General features: G+C 45.3%; 1 protein-coding gene across 1 annotated transcript in view; it reads right to left on the bottom strand.

The window, feature by feature from the left end:
* Positions 1-19553, bottom strand: part of APOD (apolipoprotein D) — an 83494-nt gene that overhangs the window by 18632 nt on the left and 45309 nt on the right. Inside the window, exon 4 of the mRNA XM_069215413.1 lies at positions 1872-1966. Within this exon, the coding sequence (XP_069071514.1) occupies positions 1872-1966 (95 nt within the window). The remainder of the gene's footprint in view (positions 1-1871; positions 1967-19553) is intronic.

The following is a 19553-nucleotide window of genomic DNA, read 5'->3' as shown; positions in this document are numbered from 1 at the left end:
CAGGATGGTCTTCCTCCAAATCTTTTGCCTTCACCCTCCTATTTTTCTGAATTTGTTTTTGGTGGTGTTAGCACTCTTTGCAGTTTACCACTACTAACTAGTATTAAAGTACTTGTGATCATTCTCTAAAATATGCTTGCGCCTGATTGGCATTTTTATTTACTTATAAGTCCCTAGAAAAGTGCTACACCATTTACCCAGGGCCTGTAAACTAAATGCTACTACTGGGCCTGAAGCACTTATTGTGCAATCTACTTGATTAGCCCCTTAAAACATGTCTCATGCCTGGAATAGCAGCCTGTATACAGTTTAAACTGCCAATTCGACTTGGCAATATAACTCCCTAGCCAAGCCTTAAACTCCCCCCTTTATTGCATATGTCACCCCTAAGGTAGGCCCTAGGTAGCCCAGAAGGGAGGATGTATTGTAATTAAAAGGTTTGACAAGTATTTTTAAGTTTTACATTTCCTGGGAGTGAAAAATTCCTAAACAAAATTCAAAGGCTGCTTGAGCCCTGTTCCACTGCTTGAACCTAGGACTACCATGGTGACCCCAAGAGATAGTTGGCTGGCCTTATGTTCAAAGTCTTAGGGATGAAAAGGATCCCTCTATCTTGAACCTGCTCCTGAACTCAACCTGAGTAAGTCCTGACCCTCCAAGTGGTGCTCTGCCATTTCTGGACCCTTGGAAGGGGCAGCAAAGGTGCCCAGATACCCAAAATGCAAAACTTGACACTTTGGAAATTTTGTGCTAAAAACCAACTTGCTCATCTTTCTGCCCAAGTTCATTGCCAGTCAGCATGACTTTGTGGCAGCTCCCGCTTCGTTCTTCTCTGCAGCAGCAAACCCTGTTCAGCAGTCCGCAGAATGGGTATCTGACCTCATGGAGCCGTCGCCGGCTATGGCATCCAGCCTCATCCCGCTGGAGATTTTCAACTTCCGAAAAAGAGAATAAGTCTGAAGTGGAAATCTTCAACCTGACTTCATCCAGCAGCTCCCCGGTGACAACACCTCCTCCTCCGTCACTGCCTGCAGCATTGTCCCTCTGAACTTCTACCTTCTCAGACACTTTCTGTTGAAATTTCTTTTATGTCTGAAGGTAAGCGCCGACCGTGCCAAACCCACTTCCTGTACTCAACTCACACTCCATCGCGGTCAGCCATATTTTTTTACTTTGACATAGTCTCGCACAACTATATGTATATGGTGGGCCCTTTGATCCTTTTAAGAGCTAGATTTTTCCTTAAATTTTCAAAATTCTTAACTCTGGTTCTACTGTTTGGATTTTTGTCATTGTGGCATCAAATTATTTATTGATATTTACTCTGTTTTTCTAAATTGATGTGAGATTTTTCCAATGTTATGTTTTCACTTTATTTCTGTTTGTGTGTTGCATACACACTTTATACATTGCCTCTAAGTTAAGCCTGACTGCTTTTGTGCCAAGCTGCAAGAGAGTTAATCACACACACTAGTTAAGTAACTTTTGTGAATCACCCAGACAGGGATTGTAGCTGTTGATTGAGCAGGGTTAACGTCCCGCTCAACCAGCAATCCAACTTCACATAGTTTCCTGTAAGAGAAAACTCTTTCTAACACTGCCCATAATGCATGTGCATGAGTTTTGACGCACATGTGTGCATGGCAGTGCAAACAAGCACTTGCAATGCTAATAGCTCGTCCATTCAAAGCTGAGGCTATTGACACTGCCAGTGCTTGCTTTGCATCTGGCATGGATATGTAGTTTCTGCTACTCGTGTACTCGAGTATCTGCGGGGCAAAGGATTTACGTTCCTTCTCTCAAAGTTTAACATTCTTGACTTCAAATCGATTTCTAACACCCTTTGCCCTAAACAAAGTGACAATACATACGCCAGTAATACTTGATTTTCATTTTCATTTTGGCTGGATCAGATCCTTTTGTCCAATATGCATCACACTGGAAATTACGTTGTCTTCCATTTGACCTAAGGGAGATTGTCAATGTAAAGCAAAGCATGTGAGTGAGTGGAAAGAAGAACACTATAATTTCAATAACAATAACTTAGTGCTGAAACAGAATGAAGAAAGTAGTTGCAAAAGAAACAATTAAAAGTAACTGTTGTCCATTAGAGGCACAAATACTGAGCTCTACCTACCTGTTTAAATTGCTATAATTTCAGTAAGAATGAAAAATGTAACATAACTGCAAAATTCTGAATTTGTTTATGTGTGAGATTTTAAATTTTGATTGTGCTTATGTGGGAGAAATTGAAGCAGTGAAAATTAATATTGTTCTGCAGATATTATATTTAACTTTCATGCAGCTTTTAAATTACATTTTTACAGTAATGGAGGTATGGGGCTACCACAAAATTACAAATACTGTAAGCTTTCATTGTTAGACAATGTTCTTAAAAAAGCCTGGGGCAAGCCAGAGCACAGAGGGGTCAGCACGGGTATGTTTTAGAGGAAGCGGGCATGTGCCCTGCCTCCCTGAGCCTTCTGAAGGCCCCGGGGACTCAATTTCCCAGAGCTGTTTCTATATAATTAGAGACTGGGCATGCCTGTCCCCCTCCCCCGCCTCCTTGAGGTCCCAGGGACCCCAGGTGCACCCTCCCAAGGGGCAGTTTCTTTATAATAAGGGGAGGTGGGTCCCCAGCATGCGTCCTCAATTCTTTATGAAGCCCTGGGAACCCCATTCCCCGGGCTGTTGTTTTATAACAGGGGCAGAGGAGCAATGACGTGCATAAAAGCACATGCCACGCATGGCCAAAGGAAAAATGCTGAAGAGTGTTGGGTACCCACGGGTAGCCCAATCCAAGTTTCACCTAACTACAGTGCCCTTTTAACCTTTGTTTTTTGCCAGTATATATCCAGTATCCCATATGGAGAGCTATTGCGCATGAAACACAATTACTCCACAGAGAGGGATTATCAAGTGGCTGAAGCAGCAACACTTGACAGGTTCAGAAAGCGTGGTTAAACGCCGACTATCTAACAGAATGCAGATACAATCACAGGAACAAGAAGATTTACTAGTTGAGAGGAGGAGCAAGAAGAAGAAAGAGAATTCAGTTAGACTGGTCACTGGGTATTCCACTAGTTCTTACCAACTTTATGAAATTCTCAGAAAGTATTGGCAGATAATGTAATTGGAGGGATAATTTCACCTCACCCTACTTATAAAAGGCCAAGATAACTCATGGATCAACTAGTACACAGTCATTTTTTGAAGAAAGAGCAACATAAAAAAGAAAAAAAGAAAAGGTAAAAAAAAGAAATTGCAGCCTTTTACCATGCACTAACTATAAGGCCGGTATAGACAGTAAAAAAGTGAAGAAATTTGAATTGCCAGGAACACACACAAAAGGAAAGTAACTAAACACCTGATTTGTAATTCTGAATTTGTGGTCTACTGTTTGGTGTGCCCTTGTCACGTAGGTTCTCATTATCCTAATGAGACTACTAGATTCGGGCAGAGGAATCACCTGTACGTTGGGGACTGAGTCTGATCCCACACCATGTGACACCTGTTGGCCTAATTCGGGTTTATTCTGGGTGACTAGCAGTGCCTCATCTCCACCCAAAAGCATGGATGATTGGGGCACCAGGGTGCATGACATACATGACTCCTCAGGGGAATGGTGGTCACTCAGATCTCATCTGTTTCTCTCGGTTACATTAGTCTCACGTATGCAAGGACAATCAGAGGCAGAGTAAAGTCCAATACGGTTTTATTGAAGTAACTGCATCTTAGATAATAAAGCATGTATCGCAATAACTAGGAGGATAAAGCACAATAATATAAAAATTGTGACAAGGACAGTAAAACACAAGAATAACGCTACCATACTGTCACTAAGGTATGTAGAGGTAGTTTATACCTAAGCTATGTTAGAGCACAGCATGTTCAGCTCTAATTCTGCCTTTCGGGTTCCCCCTGGGAAGACATCATCCCTCATACCTGAGCAAGAGGCCTGTAAAGCAATCAGCAATCACCATACAGTTGTGGTCATCTGGCTGGACTCCCTCTAATGTACATGGGTCAAAGTAGTGTTTTTATAATAAAACATCTGATGTTCCAAGAAAGTATCCCTATGTAAGAGTGTGTGTGTGTGTATGTTTCTGTGCACATTGGAGACAAAGCGTACCACTTTCGCCGGCAATCTATCTTACTTCAGCCTTGAGAAAAGCACAGAGTGAAAGAAATATCTTGTTTAAGAACACAGGGCTGACCTAGGCGAAGAATAGCTAGATAGAGAAAATAAAACAAGACCGCAAATGTGGCTAATGTGAAAACAATAATATAACAAAGCTAAAATAAAATATATCTAGGTTAAAGTGCACAGCCGCAGTCCTAGTTTGCTAACATAATATGTATAAAACTGTAGCTAAAATGTTTGCACAACACCCCCCTTTTGCCGGTTCAAAGGTGGTTCAAAGCCTAATTTAATATATAAAAGCTAATACAATTAATTTTAAAGCATGTATACATACGGGAATGTCAATAATGACAAGTCAAAAGACACTTGAGCATGTATTAAAAGGACAATTTAAAATGTTGATTATAGCGTCAAGATAATTCGGACTTCAAAAGTCAGAGTCATTGGTAAAATCGCCAATTGAATCCGGGATAATTGAAGTTAAGAAATCTTCCACTTCGGCAGGTGGTAAAGTTGGAAGTTCATCGCCAAGGAAAACTAAAAAGCATTTGTGTTCCACAGCCTGAGCTCCAGCCGAGGCAGCAGCATTCCGTGGTGTGCCCAACAGTGAGTTTAGAGCTGCATGATCCACAAAGGGCAACTCATAACCAGCTTCCTGTAGCAAACGCACCCTCAACGCGCATGTCTGGAAATGAGCCCTCAGTGAGAACATCAACAAATCAGCGTCCAATGAAAGCAAGCGATGTGTAGAAAGACAAACTTTCGGTGCACATTCAAAAGGGCACCAGAGGCACCGAAACACGGGCTGCACACAATGCAAAGCCCGGTCCGAATGACAGAGACCATTCACACTCCAACCGCTCCAGGAGTGGTGCTCCAAAGTACTGCATCATGCGATCATGACAAAGCTGCACTGGTGGAAGCGCTTTCAGTCCTCCTTGTTGTAATGGGACAGACACTGTGCAGAAAAAGTAGCAATAGAAAATGCCACCTATTATAGCCAAAGTTAACGGAAATCCCCGAAAATACTGGAATATATTGAGTGTATGGCTGAAGGTATTAAGCCAAATATAGAGGAACAGGTGTGAACAAAAACAGAACCAACAGCCTTAAAGAAATGTGCAATTCCAGTAGAACTGGACGCGTTAAATATCCGACCCAAGAGTTCACCAAAGTGTCTCAGAAAGATAGTACTTAAAAGGGACTCTATCTCTAAAGATGACCTCAAAACCTGAGGTGCATAGGTCTCCCGTGTAGATGTAAGCGCCACATGTTTTTGAAACAATAATTCCTTGAGTCTGCTCAACTTGTCAGAATTCACATTTGAAGTAGCGATATGGGGCCAAATCTCAGCTACTTCCCTCTGTCATATAGGAGGAAAAGGTACATTCCTGGAGCATGTAACACTTTTGGAGACCGAAATGACAAACTATTCTGGCTTGCATGCCACAACAGCTCTCACTATTAAGGAGCACATAGCTGCCATTCAAGAGCACCTGGAACGCAGGTCTAATCAAGGGGACTGGGACTCCCTTCAGATAACAAGCCAAGTTCGCTGCCGAAGCGTTAAGACATCCCAAGCAAGGACAGCTGTTTACAAACCATTGAATGGGTGACAGAAATCTTGCATTCACTACTGCTAAGAAAGACCTCCTTCATGCCACTGAGACATTTGCATGTAAAGGGCAGCTCCCACACCTCGTGTATGTAACTATCTCCTAGCCTTTCATATCTGCCCACTGGAATGTGTTTTAAGCAGGATGTGAATTGAAGTGTTGAAATAGGCTGATTGATGACCCCGTGTATTAACCACTCTGCAGAAGGTATTTCAGCCAGAGTAAAAGGCAACTTTTCTAATGTCTCAATATTTAACATGACATAAGTCGCTTCCTTCTTAGCCATTAGTTTTTGTTGTTGCGTTAAATTAAACTTAGAAAATATGTCCCTCGCACTAACGTGTTGCTAAGGAACGCGACCTGCTTTCAGTTTTTGTAGTGTCTAACCTAACTGCATAATAGATCTTAGTTGACTCTGTCCATGGTGTAAAGAGGACATGTAACTCTGTGCTAGGTCTACTGCAGAGGAAACAATGTTGTTTAAGGTATATATTCGGTTGGACAGGGTATTAATCCCATTATCTACAACAGCTAATGCCTTTTGTAAATTTTCCTGATCTATCTACCTTAACCGGGCAGCAGTTTCTTGTTTAGAAAGCTTCCAAATTTCATTATAGACTTCATATTTTTTACCCATGATTCTAATTATGTATTGTATGTGCATATGTGTGTGTATTCATGTGTGTGTGTATAAATATATATATATATATATATATATATATATATATATATATATATATGTGTATGTATGTGTATATGTTGTTTCTGTGCTTGGCATGTTTGTGGATCATTGCATGGCTCCTGGTATTTGGGTTGTTATACTAGATATCTATGAATTTCTGCTCTCATTTTTCATCACTCTTATGTCATGTCTCTATCAAACTATCCTCCATTCTCACTCTGACTCATCCCAAATCCCTTCGACCACTTTCATCTCCTAAATATCTCTGCCTAAGCTCTTCCCTCCACCTCCACATCTAACTCACCAAACCTCACTCTACCTCTGTGACCTCCCACACAACCCTACTAAATTCTCCTGCATTCATCTCTCCCTGCTACTATGCTCTCCCTAACCCTTCCACATACTCTTCCCCCCTCCACCCCCCTTTATTCATCCCAAGCCTTTGGATTGAGTAAATGAAGGATATACTCCCAATTAACACTTCTGGATTTCTTTCCTCCTCCACCCCTCCATTACTCCAGTCAATCTAACTATCAAACTCTCATATCCGCGGCTCAAATTAACTCATAATAATACTAAAACTGTACTCATTATTAAATGATACTAATCCATCACTAATTCTTGTTGGGTTCCGGAGTAGCGTGCTACTCATCGAAAAGCGCTTCAACGCCTCGTCAGGGGTAGTAAGCGCTATATAAATACGATTACAATACAATACAATACAATACAATATAAGAAGTGCTTTCTGCGTTGTTTTCTGGGGCCTAACAGGAAATCCTGTAAATCAGTATTATTAGACAGGAGACTGAGGTGATCTTTAACAGCATCTAGTGAGGAACGCTTCATCCATTGCTGGCATAGTTTCCCTACACTGTATGTCGTTACTATACCCGGGTGTTCAGATGATACATAGCGAGGGTCAGGCCTACTTTTTTTAAAAACCCCTGTGGAGTTTACAAAACGTTTATGACACCCATTGATATCTATTGGCCACAATAACCACCGCCCAGGGCGTGAAAATGAAGCATTAAATGTACCATTTTGTACCCGTTCATCGAGCTGATCTTCTGTTGCATTGATACATTTTTGACATTGTAATATATTGCAGAGGAGGAATATTGGGTGCATTCAAATCCTCAATTTTTGACAAGCCTAAACAACTTGTCTGTCGTACAGTTTAATTCAAAAATATCATTTGAACAGGTATCAGGCATGCTCTAAATAAAGCTTCCTTTCCCCTTATTTGCCAATGTTTTGTTCCCCACACACTTTTTAAGTCAATTGACTTCAACCAATATTCATAACCTTCTATAGCCAACCGAGAAACAAAAGAATCAGAATAAATTAATTTTGTATCTGTCGATAATGTATGTACATTTTTCATAAATGGCAATTTAAAATAATCTAACTCAGCATTTTTAACATCGTACCCAGAAAAATATTTAAATTTTCCAGAATATATTCTAGAACTTCCTTGTGGAGGAGTTGGACAATGTTCCCACTGTGTGTAATTAAAAATAGTTTTTGGGATACTTGCTGTATGACTGAAATGGTGTCCATAATAATTATAGCAGAACATGTCTCCATAGGCCCTCATTATGAATCTGGCAGTCCATGGACTGCCAGACTCACTTTGGCAGGCGGACCACCGTGGTAGTGTCGGTCCGCCCACCCTATTGTGACCATGGCCAAAACGCCACAATGGAAACGCTGCCACAGCCAGTCTACCACCACCAGGCAGGCTAGTGCTGGCAGCGTTTCAGATCCGACTGTAGATTATGAGTCGCATTCCGCCAGCCTAAGCCGCCAGGGAAAGGCTGGCGAAATGGGTGACTCGGGCCCCTCTGGGGACCCCTGCATTGCCCACACACTTGGCATAGGCAGTGCAGGGGCCCCCATGCACAGCCCCGCCATGCATTTCAGTGCCCGAATTACGGGCAGTGAAATGCGCGACGGGTGTTGCTGCACCCGCTGCACTGCCACATTGGCGCCGGCTCCATTTGGAGCCGGTGTCATTGTAAAGGCCCTGTTTCCCGCTGGGCCGACGGGAACATCATTATAGGGCTGGCAGGGGCTTCGCCACGCTGGCAGTCTTCCGTCCACTGGCAGCACGGTTGATGACGGGGTGTCCCACCTTCATCATAATTAGGGCCATAATTTTCTTTGGATTGATAAACATCCTCTCTTTCAAATAGAGTAAAATACTGCAACTCAGTCATCATAGAATCAACTGTTTTCACATCCCAGTCATCAGAAACAACTCCAGGTATTATTACATAATTCATAGAAAGTTTAAACACATATGGTATTTGAATGACCTCAGTCGGGCCGTATATATCAAATGTGACTTTATCCCAAACAATCCCATTAGGAATTGGTACAGCGGAAATGTTCACTAAGACAAGTGTCTGCGGACCTTGTGAGAAGAGAAATGGGGTTTCAGGACCTCATCCACCAGTTCAACCATTCATCTTTCAGGAACGTAATGACCATGTATTAGTAGAAGAAAAATAATAACAAAGCCTATCCAAAGGAGGAAAGCTAATATAGTCAAAGAAAGCCACAGATAGTTCCATGGGAGAGCAAAATAATTTGTTTTGAGACAAATTATCAGATCACGTGTTCTTGACAGTTCGGATACAGAAGAGTCAGGTGAATCCGAGAAAGTGTCATTGATGTCGGCAAAGTATCCAGAAGCAGTGGTGCAGAAACTGGAGCCATATTTTGAAGAGGAGAACTAACAGTGGTCTCCCATGGTGGTTTGTAATAAACAATGGCATTAGTTTGTGTAGAATTTGAGAATGATCAGTCAGTATTTTCTGTGTTGCTTGTCAAAAAAGATGCTACTGAAACTAGTGCAAGATCATTTTCCACCCTCCCCAAGCTCGGAGAGGTGTCAGCGTTGCTGCTCAAAATTTGTAGAGGGACATCTTGACCAGTAGTGAGAGGGATTTGGGTACTACTGGTTGTTCCTCTTGGTCTGCGTTGCAGGATCGCCCACATGATGTAACTTGACATTATCGATGAAGACAAAGCGGTTTCCTTTAGAACCAGGCAGTGGTGGTAGAATAACAGTTCTGGTACCGTTATTCCCAGGACTGGAACCGGTTCACATCAGGAAAGACCGAACTCCTTTTTCACAGCACATTTTTCACATACTAGATCCCCAATCTTTGGAACCAAACCGGTAGGTGTTATTGGTACACCCTTAATTCCTAATGAGTCAGCACTGGCAGAAGCGTTGTCGTCATGGAACTGTTGTTATTCCTGAAAGACAGTGACATGTTAATTTATGTCAAAGGGTGTTTCTGCCGCCTCCATGCCACGACCATCCAGATCTGGAACATACATTGGAGTTCCAAACAGGCACTTGTATAATGTACGACCCCCCAGGGACCTTCTAGGCAGATTATTAAGTGCTCTTTGGACTCCATACAAGTGATTAAGCCAACTACGACCTGTACCTAGTACTCTGGCTGTTAAGGATTGCTTTAAATCTCGGTTTTGTCACTCTACAACACTATTTCCCTCTGGATGAAATGGAGACGAGTAATGGAGTTGGACCCCTAACGAAGCCATGACGGCCCTGAATGCCCTTGAAGCAAAAGCAGGGCCCTGGTCCGAGTAGAAAGTCGCAACGCATATGTGCCAATAAAGACTTGCAAATCTTTAATAACAGTCCAAGTGTCAACTGAGTGTTGTGGCCAAACTCATAGAAATCTGGAGCAGGAGTCAATAGCGACTAAGATGTATTTGTATGCATTGTCAGGTGTCAAAGGACCGCAATGGTCCATGTACACACATTGTAATGCTTTGTTAGAAATTAAGAGGGCTGTCTGCGGTGGGCATTTGATGGTGGACCCCTTAATTTGTTGGCAGATATCACAATAAAGGACATGGTCTCTTTGTATAGACCTGGCCACCAATAACGAGCCTGCAACAATTAAATTGTAGCCGCCACAGCTGCATGGGCAGAAGCAACTCATGCGTTGCTTTGATCAACTCTGGTCTTCGACCTTCGTTGGGAATCTTGCGACTACCCACACCAGGTATTACAGCTATGGCAGTAGGAATGTTTAGCAGGAATTGCTTTTGGCAGTGTCGCGCCTTCAGCCGTGACTTTCACGGCAGCCCATATTTCATCATCCGATTTTGTTCTAGAATGAGTTACTGCAGTAACAGAAGCCGTGGCTACTGCTGATTTGGTTGCTTGATCAGCCAATATATTTCCAGCAACGTGTATTTCAATGCACTGGTGTCCAAGTGTATGTACAACATGGACATCTGGTAGTGTTTCCTTCAGATCCGCTATTTTCCCTGACAGAAGTCTGTGTTTGATGGTGTTACCTTTGGAACCTATGAACCCATTCTGGCGCCAGTAATGCAGATATTCATTGAAGGACTGGACACAATAGTACGAATCAGTACAATCAGTGTTAGCTGGCCAGGTTCTGTATGTTTCAGTGCAATCACCAGAGCCTTTAGCTCTGCTAGTTGTGCAGTGCATTCCCCTAGGGGTTGTGTAAAGGTGTAAAGGTCTGCAAATGCTGGGTGTGTATTTAATGTTTGCATTACAAACTGTACTAATAATCTGTATAGTGCCTTAAGCTCAGTATATAAGCGGTAAACCTCAGCTACTGCCAAGGTTGCTGCATCAGGGTGCGGTGTATATGTGGCCAATAAAGGCCAGGTAGGACCATCATTACTAAGAGGACCTAACCTAACATGTAGAATTATATGTGGTAGGGCGCCATCAAGCCAACTATTATGGCCTTGATAAGATAGAGATATCTCTAAATATGCATAAGCTCTATATTGTGCAGGTATGTTTGCAGATGTATAGTGGTGAAATTTATTTTTATTCCCATCCACTGCTGGAAATGTGACCCAAGAATAGAATACTTCTGTTCTGTATGCATGAGCTCCAATAACAAATGTAACTGGAGCCCCTGGGCAGTTAGGCAGTGTGCCAATAAATGTGCAGTAAGGGGCGGTCGCATATTGACTGCAATTGCTAACCACTGTGGGTTTGCCATGGTGAATGGTAAATTCTGATCAGAGATAGGCACACCTAATGGGGATTATCCTTTTAGGGTTCAAGCTTGAACAAGCTACAGCGTTAGTTAGGTACTCCCTACGTAGCTGAGGAGGAAAGAATTCCTCAATACCTTGCACGTCTCCGTATATAGTACTGAGGTGTCCTTGCATGTAGCGAGACAGAGATACTCAGGAGGGCCTGAAAATTTGTGCCTGGCCAAACGTTGGCGGCGCCATGTTGTGTAGGTTCTCTTTATCCTAATGAGACTACTAGATTCGGGCTGCGCAATCACCTGGACTGAGTCTGATCCCGCACCATGTGATACCTGTCGGCCTAATCCGGGTTTGTTCTGGCTAACTAGCAGTGCGTCATCTCCACCCAAGAGCAGGGATGATTGGGGCAACCGGGCCCATGACATACATGACTCCTCAGGGGAATCGTGGTCACTCAGATCTCATCCGTTTCTCTCATTTACATTAGTCTCATTTACATTAGTCTCACGTATGTGAGGGCAATCAGAGGCAGAGTAAAGTTCAATAATGTTTTACTGAAGTAACTGTATCTTAGATAAAAAAATATATATCGCAATAACTAGGACAATGAAGCACAATAAAATACAAATTGGGGGGGGGCGTGGCCAAGGCGTCAAGATGGCGGTCGCTCTCTCGTAGTGCTCCAGACCCCTCCGTCATCCACCTTCAGCTGCGCGTCTAATCCGCCTTCATCTGTGGTAAATACCAGCTCCGCCCCCCCCCCCCCCCCCCCCCCCCGGAGGAATCGGAGGAGCCATCCAACCCTCCGGCTCGATGGTGCGGCGCTTAGCCCCTGGGGTAATCCACGCTCAAAATGGCAGACGACTGTTGATTGCGGCAGTGCCGGCGGCCCAGGCGGCGTGGATTCGGACCTGGTCAGAGGCCGCCCGGGACCGGAGCAAGTTACTGCCGGAATGGCGTAAACTGAAAGGGTGCTGCGGGCACGGTCGCTGGCCGGTGCGCCTTACGCGGGGGCAGGTGGGAAAGCTGTCCAGCCCCCCTGGGCATCGGGAGGCAGAGGGCCGAGGAGCCGAGGCCCAGCAGCCAGGTGAGCTGAGGGAGACGGCACTAGGTGGTGGATCGGCCCATATAGTCCAGAAGAACCTCCCCCTGGCTGGAATACCTAGACTTTTTGGGACAGTGAGGAGGGGGAGAACCGGTGGCGATTAGCGGCAAGCTGGGGGCGGATCGCAGGTGTTCCTCCTACCCCCAAAAGGACTGTAGGACCCGCAGAGAGGCAAAGGAAGAGGCGTGCTGCCCATGGGTGTTGAAAAGGAGCGAGATGAAGAAAAATGACCTGGGCAACTCTTAAGAAGAACAAACGATCTCCAGTGCTCCAACGCCGGGTTGCCACAGGTGGCGCTGAGTGTGGTCGGCTGGCAGACCATCGACCTTAGGATCCTGGTGACAAACCTGCTGCCCTGTGGTGTAAAACAGTGCGTGTCGGATCTGGGGCAATGGATGGTGGCTATGATGGCCCTGAGACCCCACATGATGAGCTAGCTGTACTTCCCCTGTACATTTCGACTAAGGTGACATAAACTATAGCAGAGCCTGGGGAGCGGCAATGGGCAAGGACAAATCGACGCGGCTATCGACAGCACAGACGCGCATAGACCAATTCACTACAGGCTCTGGTGGGATCCGAGCTGTAGACCGCGCTCTGAGTGGTGGTGACAGTCCGCCGGTGGCGTCCAGTGACCTGGCAGCAATTCTTCAGGCTAATCAGGCGTCCCAGATGGCTGTAGCGGCCAAGGTCAGGGAAGTAAGAGTGGATGTCGCCTTGGTTCGTCAGGACCTCCGCAACACCACAGCCCGAATCACGAAGGCGGATTCAAGGATATCCACAGTGGAAGACGACATGACTGCCCTAAAGGCTCAAGTAACCGCACTATCAGCCCGCATGTTAGAGCTCTAACGGAGAGCCGAAGATGCTGAGAATAGGTCCAGGCGCAACAATCTTCGCATTGTAGGCCTTTCGGAGAACACAGCAACAGCATCCTTGGTCTCACTCTTGGATGCTGGCGGACCGCCTCACCCCATGGTTTGCGATTGAGCGGCCCCACAGGGCTCTGCAGTCAAGGCCCCCACCGGGCTCCCCGCCCAGGCCGGTGATTTCTCCGCCTCTTCAACTTCAAAGACAGGGATGCTGTGCTGCAGGAGGCACGCTCCAGAGGAGATCTCTTCTGTAATGGGGATGAAGGTCCTCCTTTTTCCCGACTATACCAGGGATGTACAACTGTAACGTTCCTCCTTTCTTGAAGTGAAGCAGAAACTGAGAGCGATGGATATATTGTACCGTCTTCTGTTTCCAGCGAAACTCCAAGTGGTACACGGCAATAAGACTCACTTCTATCAGCCAACTACGGCGTGGACTTGGCTGATGGAAGAGGTACCGCTTGGCCCACCTGGTGAGAGACCAAAGCTGACCAGGGATGGAACGCCGCCGAACAGCCAGCAGAAGCAACCATCTGGCCTTCGCCATCGGACGCGCTCGAAGAGGCGCAAAGCACACCGGGACTCCCACTGGGGCTCCCCCATGGAATTCCCGTTCACAGACCTATTAGGACAATGATCGCAAGCAGGTGAGGAGGGCAACCGGGGGAGCCTGGAACCGCTGAGATCAACACAGGCCCAATTAGGGACACTGGAGGACTTGGATCTATCCGGAAGCCAGGCATTGGACTGTACCGGAAGGGAAGTGATACTGGGGCGGGTGCTGCATGCCTTGATGAGAACACTGCTATAATGAGACTGCTTACCATCTAATGTGTTTCCTTTTTTGATCCAACACTATGGAGGGGTCCACCACTGCTCAACCAATCACTGTTTCCAACTCACTATGTTTGGGAGTGAGATAATATATAAGGGCGACAGATGCTTCTGGGGGGAAGTATTGGGAGGGAAGGCAGTTGGGGGGTATGGGAGTTTAGACCTTGTTTTAAGGTGTTTGTTCTTGTTCACTGACATATTGGTATATGTGTTCTTAGTTGCCACTGCACAGGAAATGGGGTCCAGGAAGCTAATTGTACAATCGCTCATTAAGATGCGGACTGGGCGGAGCGGGGGGGGGGGGAGTCCGGGCCACAACACAGCAGAGTCCAGAAGCAACTCTTCGGTAGCTAGAATTGATCACACCATTGGGCCCGACACAGGTTATCTTGTGGAACATTAACGGTCTTTTAGACAAAATTAAGCATACCGCTGTGTTCACCTTCATTCACGGATACCGACCTGATGTTCTCCTGTTGCAGGAGATGCACCTCCTGTGAGATCACTGTCCCTTTTTAGCCCAAAAGGGTTTTGACAGAGTGTATCATGCAGGATTTGTGCGTGGATCGTGGGAGGTAGCTATACTGCTGCACAGTTCATTTCCCATAATGGTAATCCAGGTTTGGAGAGACCAGCAGGGACGCTATGTGGCCATTACTGGGAGGGTCGAGGGCATCACAGTCAATGTGGTTAGTGTCTATGCCCCGCCGACCATGGTACGTGGGACTTTTAAGGATCTAACCAAATTGTTCCTGGACCTACCCCCGGAACTCACTATATTGGGGTGAGATTTTAATGCAGCTCCAGACCCTGAATTGGACGTGACTAGCCCACCCATGGCGTACAGACAGGCCATGGCAGTGGGGCTTACCGGGTGGTTGTCTGCCATGGGTCTCTGCGATGCATGGCGAGAAGGGCATCCGCGGCTTCGGCAATTTACACATACCTCGGCGGCCCACGGCGCGCAATCCAGAATTGACCTGGTGCTTCTGCTGAGCACGTACTGCAGCTACCTCACCCATATTGATATCTTGACACATGGAATTTCCGACCATGCACCCCTTTGATTTGCTGTGGGACCTACCCAGTCTTTAATGCGCTCTATGTGGCGAATGAATGCATGGTATCTGCAAGGATGGGTCCTACATCAAGCAGCTGCAGCAGGCACCGTGTGAATACTTTGTTCTCAATGAAGGGTCCGTGACATCCCCCGGACCCCTGTGGGCTGCAAGCAAGGCAGTCCTGTGGGGTACGGCTAGAGGCCTTGTACCAGCTCGGGAGCACTCTCAGGCACGCAGTATTGAGCAGTTGAAGGCGGGTCTAGTGAGCTTAGAAGCTGAACAGGAGGCACGGCCCAACAAAGTGGTAGCTAGGCAACTCCTATTGATCCGCAACGAAATCTGAGATCAATCTTTGGAGGCGGCAAAGTACCTTTGGTGAGCTACCACCTTTAAGGTTTATAACTGGGGGGACAAAACTGGAAAGTTGCTATATTGGCTGACATCCCAACAAAAAGCCTCTAGGATTATTCCTGAAATTTATAACGAACAAGGGGTCCGTGTCTCGGTACACCAAGACATAGGTAACGCTTTTGCCTGGTATTACCAGGTGCTTTATCAGGCTTCGGCAGCGATCGTGCCAGATCGTGCCCACCGTTCTTCAGAAGATGCCCCCCTTCCAAAGTTGCCGCTGGTGGAGGTGCAGCACCTGGACGAACCTCTCAGCGTGGAGGAGGTCAGGGTGGCTATCTCTGTACTGGGGACAGGTAAGACCCCGGGACTCGATGGCTTTCCCTCAGAATACTATAAGGTGTTGCAGGAGGATCTAGTGCTGCGCCTTGCGGAGTTATTTACTGAAGTGGACCGCTAGGGTTCCTTCCCGGTGGGACTGGACACCGCCACCATTGTGGTGCTTCCTGAAACCCACCCTCCATCGCTGCATTGTGCTGACTACAGGCCGACAGTGAGGTAAAAATCTATGCCACTGTCCTCGCCACCCATCTCAAGAGGGTTTTGCCACAGCTTATTCAACCTAAGCAATGCAGGTTTATGGCCACTCGCGGCACAAAACTCTGTATACGTTGATTGCATGTGGCTCTGGCCAAACGCCACCGACTGCCCCGGGACCTAGCTCTCCTATTTATTGATTTTGAAAAGGCCTTTGACACAGTGGACTGGGGGTTTCTCTTTCTGGTGCTTCAGCAGGGTGGTTTTGGACCAAGGTTTTGTCGCCTGGTCCGGGCTCTGTACACCAACCCCGCGGCACACGTGCAGGTCAATGGTGCCCTGTCCTCAGTCTTTGATGTTCGTCAAGGCCCGGGACCCGGCTGCCCTTTGTCCCCCTTCTATTCACTTTGGCTATTGAGCCACTGGCACAGATGGTCAGGATAGACCCATTGTATTGTGGCTGGAGGTGAGGGCATTCCCGTGAGGACAGAGTAGCCCTGTACGCAGATGATGTCCTCTTGTACATGGAAGAGCCCAGTATAACGGGCCCACGAAGCCTCCAACTTCTGCGATGTTACGAAGAAGCATCAGGGCTCAGAATTAACCCAGCTAAATCAGTGTTGGTGCCCCTGGCGACTTCACAAGACTGCTTTGATTGGCAGGATATGATACCCTTTCGCAGGCTTAGTTTTAAATACCTCGGGTCTGGGAGACCCTTCTTCCCGAGCTTGCGTGGGCCAGGAATATGGCCCGCTCTTGGCACGCACCGGGGCTGACTTGCAGAGGTGGCATTCATTTCTGTTGAACGTGATGAGCAGTGTAGCCCTGTACAAGATGATTGTCCTACCACAACTTTTATATGTATTTCAGAACTTTCCACTTCCGATCCCACGTTCGTGGTTCAGGGCTCTGGTTAACGCTACCACTTTATTCCTCTGGAGGGGGGCGAGACATCGGGTGGTTGCGCGGCACTGCCATGGAGGAGTATACGACAGGGGTTTGGGTGCGTCAGATCCCTATTTATACTACTTGGCGACCCAGCTCCTGGTGATTCATGACTGGGTTACCGGGGGTGGACAGACCAGGCCTATCTGGTGGAATTGGAGATACTGGGTTTACCTTGTATCCTTGATCTGCTCTATGGCACGCCTCTCCCCTGAGACATGGAGTCAGTAACCAAAGTGGTCTTCCTGGCGGGTTTGAACAGTGATCAAGAGCTATGAATCCATATAGTTGACAAGGATAAGAAATGCGGCCATCTTGAGCATGTACCAGTCTTTAGAAGTTATCCTTTTGTTGAGTTGCTTCTTTATGTTTCAGGTAGATGGGTGGGATATATTTGCATGTTATGGTTATTGCTGCCGCTGGCAACCCATTGTCATAACAAGAGACTGGACAGAGGTCTGGTATTGTAAAGAAGGATAGTCTCTGAGGTTACACTAGGTAAGGATGTCCCTAAAAGGCACTTGAGTGAATAAAGCCCATACAGGGCGCTCTTGATAACACACATAGGGAATGTGCCAGATTTTGTGAGATGGTATACTCTGGACTTCACAAACTACACCTGTATGTATTTACACCCCGCAGGTGAAGGGAAACAAACTCTGAGACCCTGGCAGATTATCTAGCAATTTTAAAGCACATACACAGTGCAACTGTTAATATGTGTATTACATTGTTTGTGCCAGGATTTGCAGGGTTTTGTATTCGAGATTTGTTTAAAAAAAAAAAAAAATCTATAATTTTCCTGTGACTTCCTGCAAACATAAAAAAAATAGGGGAACACTTGTTAGAGTTGCATTTTAGTTCTGAGGTTCTAACATGAATAGAGGAATCAGTTTGAACAATATATCAAGGGGGCATGATGATATTTTCATGTTACTGATCCTTATTACCCTGGATGGAATTAGAGAAATGGTTCCTCTTTGATTGTATCTTTCAATGAATTATCACTGCATTTATCCAATCTAAAATGAATGTTTTTTAAGATGGGTGCCGTTTTAGCTCTCCTAACCACTATGCACTTTAATCAATTTTGGATGCGAGTCTGTTGTTGTCACTGCATTATGAGATCATGTGGTAATGTTTTTAGTTTGAAAAAGCAGTTTTGTTTTTGGTGTCACTGACATTAAGAAAGGCTTAGTGCCAAAATGCGTCTGCACCCTCGGTTGAATACATTTTTGTAATATGATACCTTGTGAGTTCCCGTCATTTTTGTGAGGCTGTGCATGTGGCCATGGGTTTCACGCCCATGATCGGCGGCCACCCACTACTTGAGCGGCGGTACAGGAGAGCATTTTTTTATATATGTATTTCTGATATATTTGTATATATATATATATATATGTATGTGTATATATATATATATATATATATATATATATATATGTGTGTATATATATATATATATACAAATATATCAGAGCTCTAATTTCGAGCGAAACACGTGTCAGGGATTGCTTTTACTCATTCCAGGTTGGCTTGGATGGTAATTTACCAGTCCAGAGCTGTAATACTGTGCCTGGAGTGGTAAATGGTTTTGTCATTTTACAGCTCGGCAAGGTTGACACTGTGTCAAACCTATGCTTAAAGACTTTGCTGTACAAATGACAAAAGACTTTGTCCTTATGTAGCTCGGCATGGATAGCACTGTGCTGATCCTATTCTTATTCTTAAAAACTTTGCTAGGTAAACAAACATTTGAGGTGAGCAAATCTAGAGTGTCGCTTGTGTTGCAGGGTGCTCCTTACTGGAGCTGCTCTTATACTTAGGAGATAAAATTTAAAAAACCTTAGAAATTCACTAAAAAAGTCAAAGGTTACAGGGACGTTATAGTTCGATTCAGATTTTATACACATGAAGTCATAGAAACTCAGTAGTTATAGTTTTAGTTATCTTAAGAAGCTATAACTTGTGCCCTAAGGTAACTATAACTTGTGCACCTGAGGTGGATTCGCGGTGGATCCCTAGATATACATAAATCTTTTTACTTTATGACTCCAAAACTACTTAAGTGATTTACACAAAATCACAAAAAGAGATCTTTCTGGACCGAGTTCTAGCTTTCTGACGAATTTGGTGTCATTCCTTCCAGCAGTTTCTCAGCAACTGCTTGAGGACTCTCCCCGAAACTTTCCAGACAGCAGCTGAATTGACTGGTACATTAGTTTTGAAAAATGCCTGAATATTCCTCAAAGGGCGCCAAAGTTATTAGCAAACAAAAAAAGCTTTTTCTGTCGGTACTAGAGCCTCCCTATAACTACCTACTGACAAATTTGGTGTCATTCCGTCCAGCAGTTTCTCAGTCCCTGCTTGAGGAATCA

The sequence above is a fragment of the Pleurodeles waltl genome, chromosome 11 (assembly GCF_031143425.1).
Source record: "Pleurodeles waltl isolate 20211129_DDA chromosome 11, aPleWal1.hap1.20221129, whole genome shotgun sequence".
Taxonomy (NCBI): domain Eukaryota; kingdom Metazoa; phylum Chordata; class Amphibia; order Caudata; family Salamandridae; genus Pleurodeles; species Pleurodeles waltl.
The sequence above is the reverse complement of the archived record's forward strand: the minus strand, read 5'-3'. Positions and strand labels throughout refer to the sequence as shown.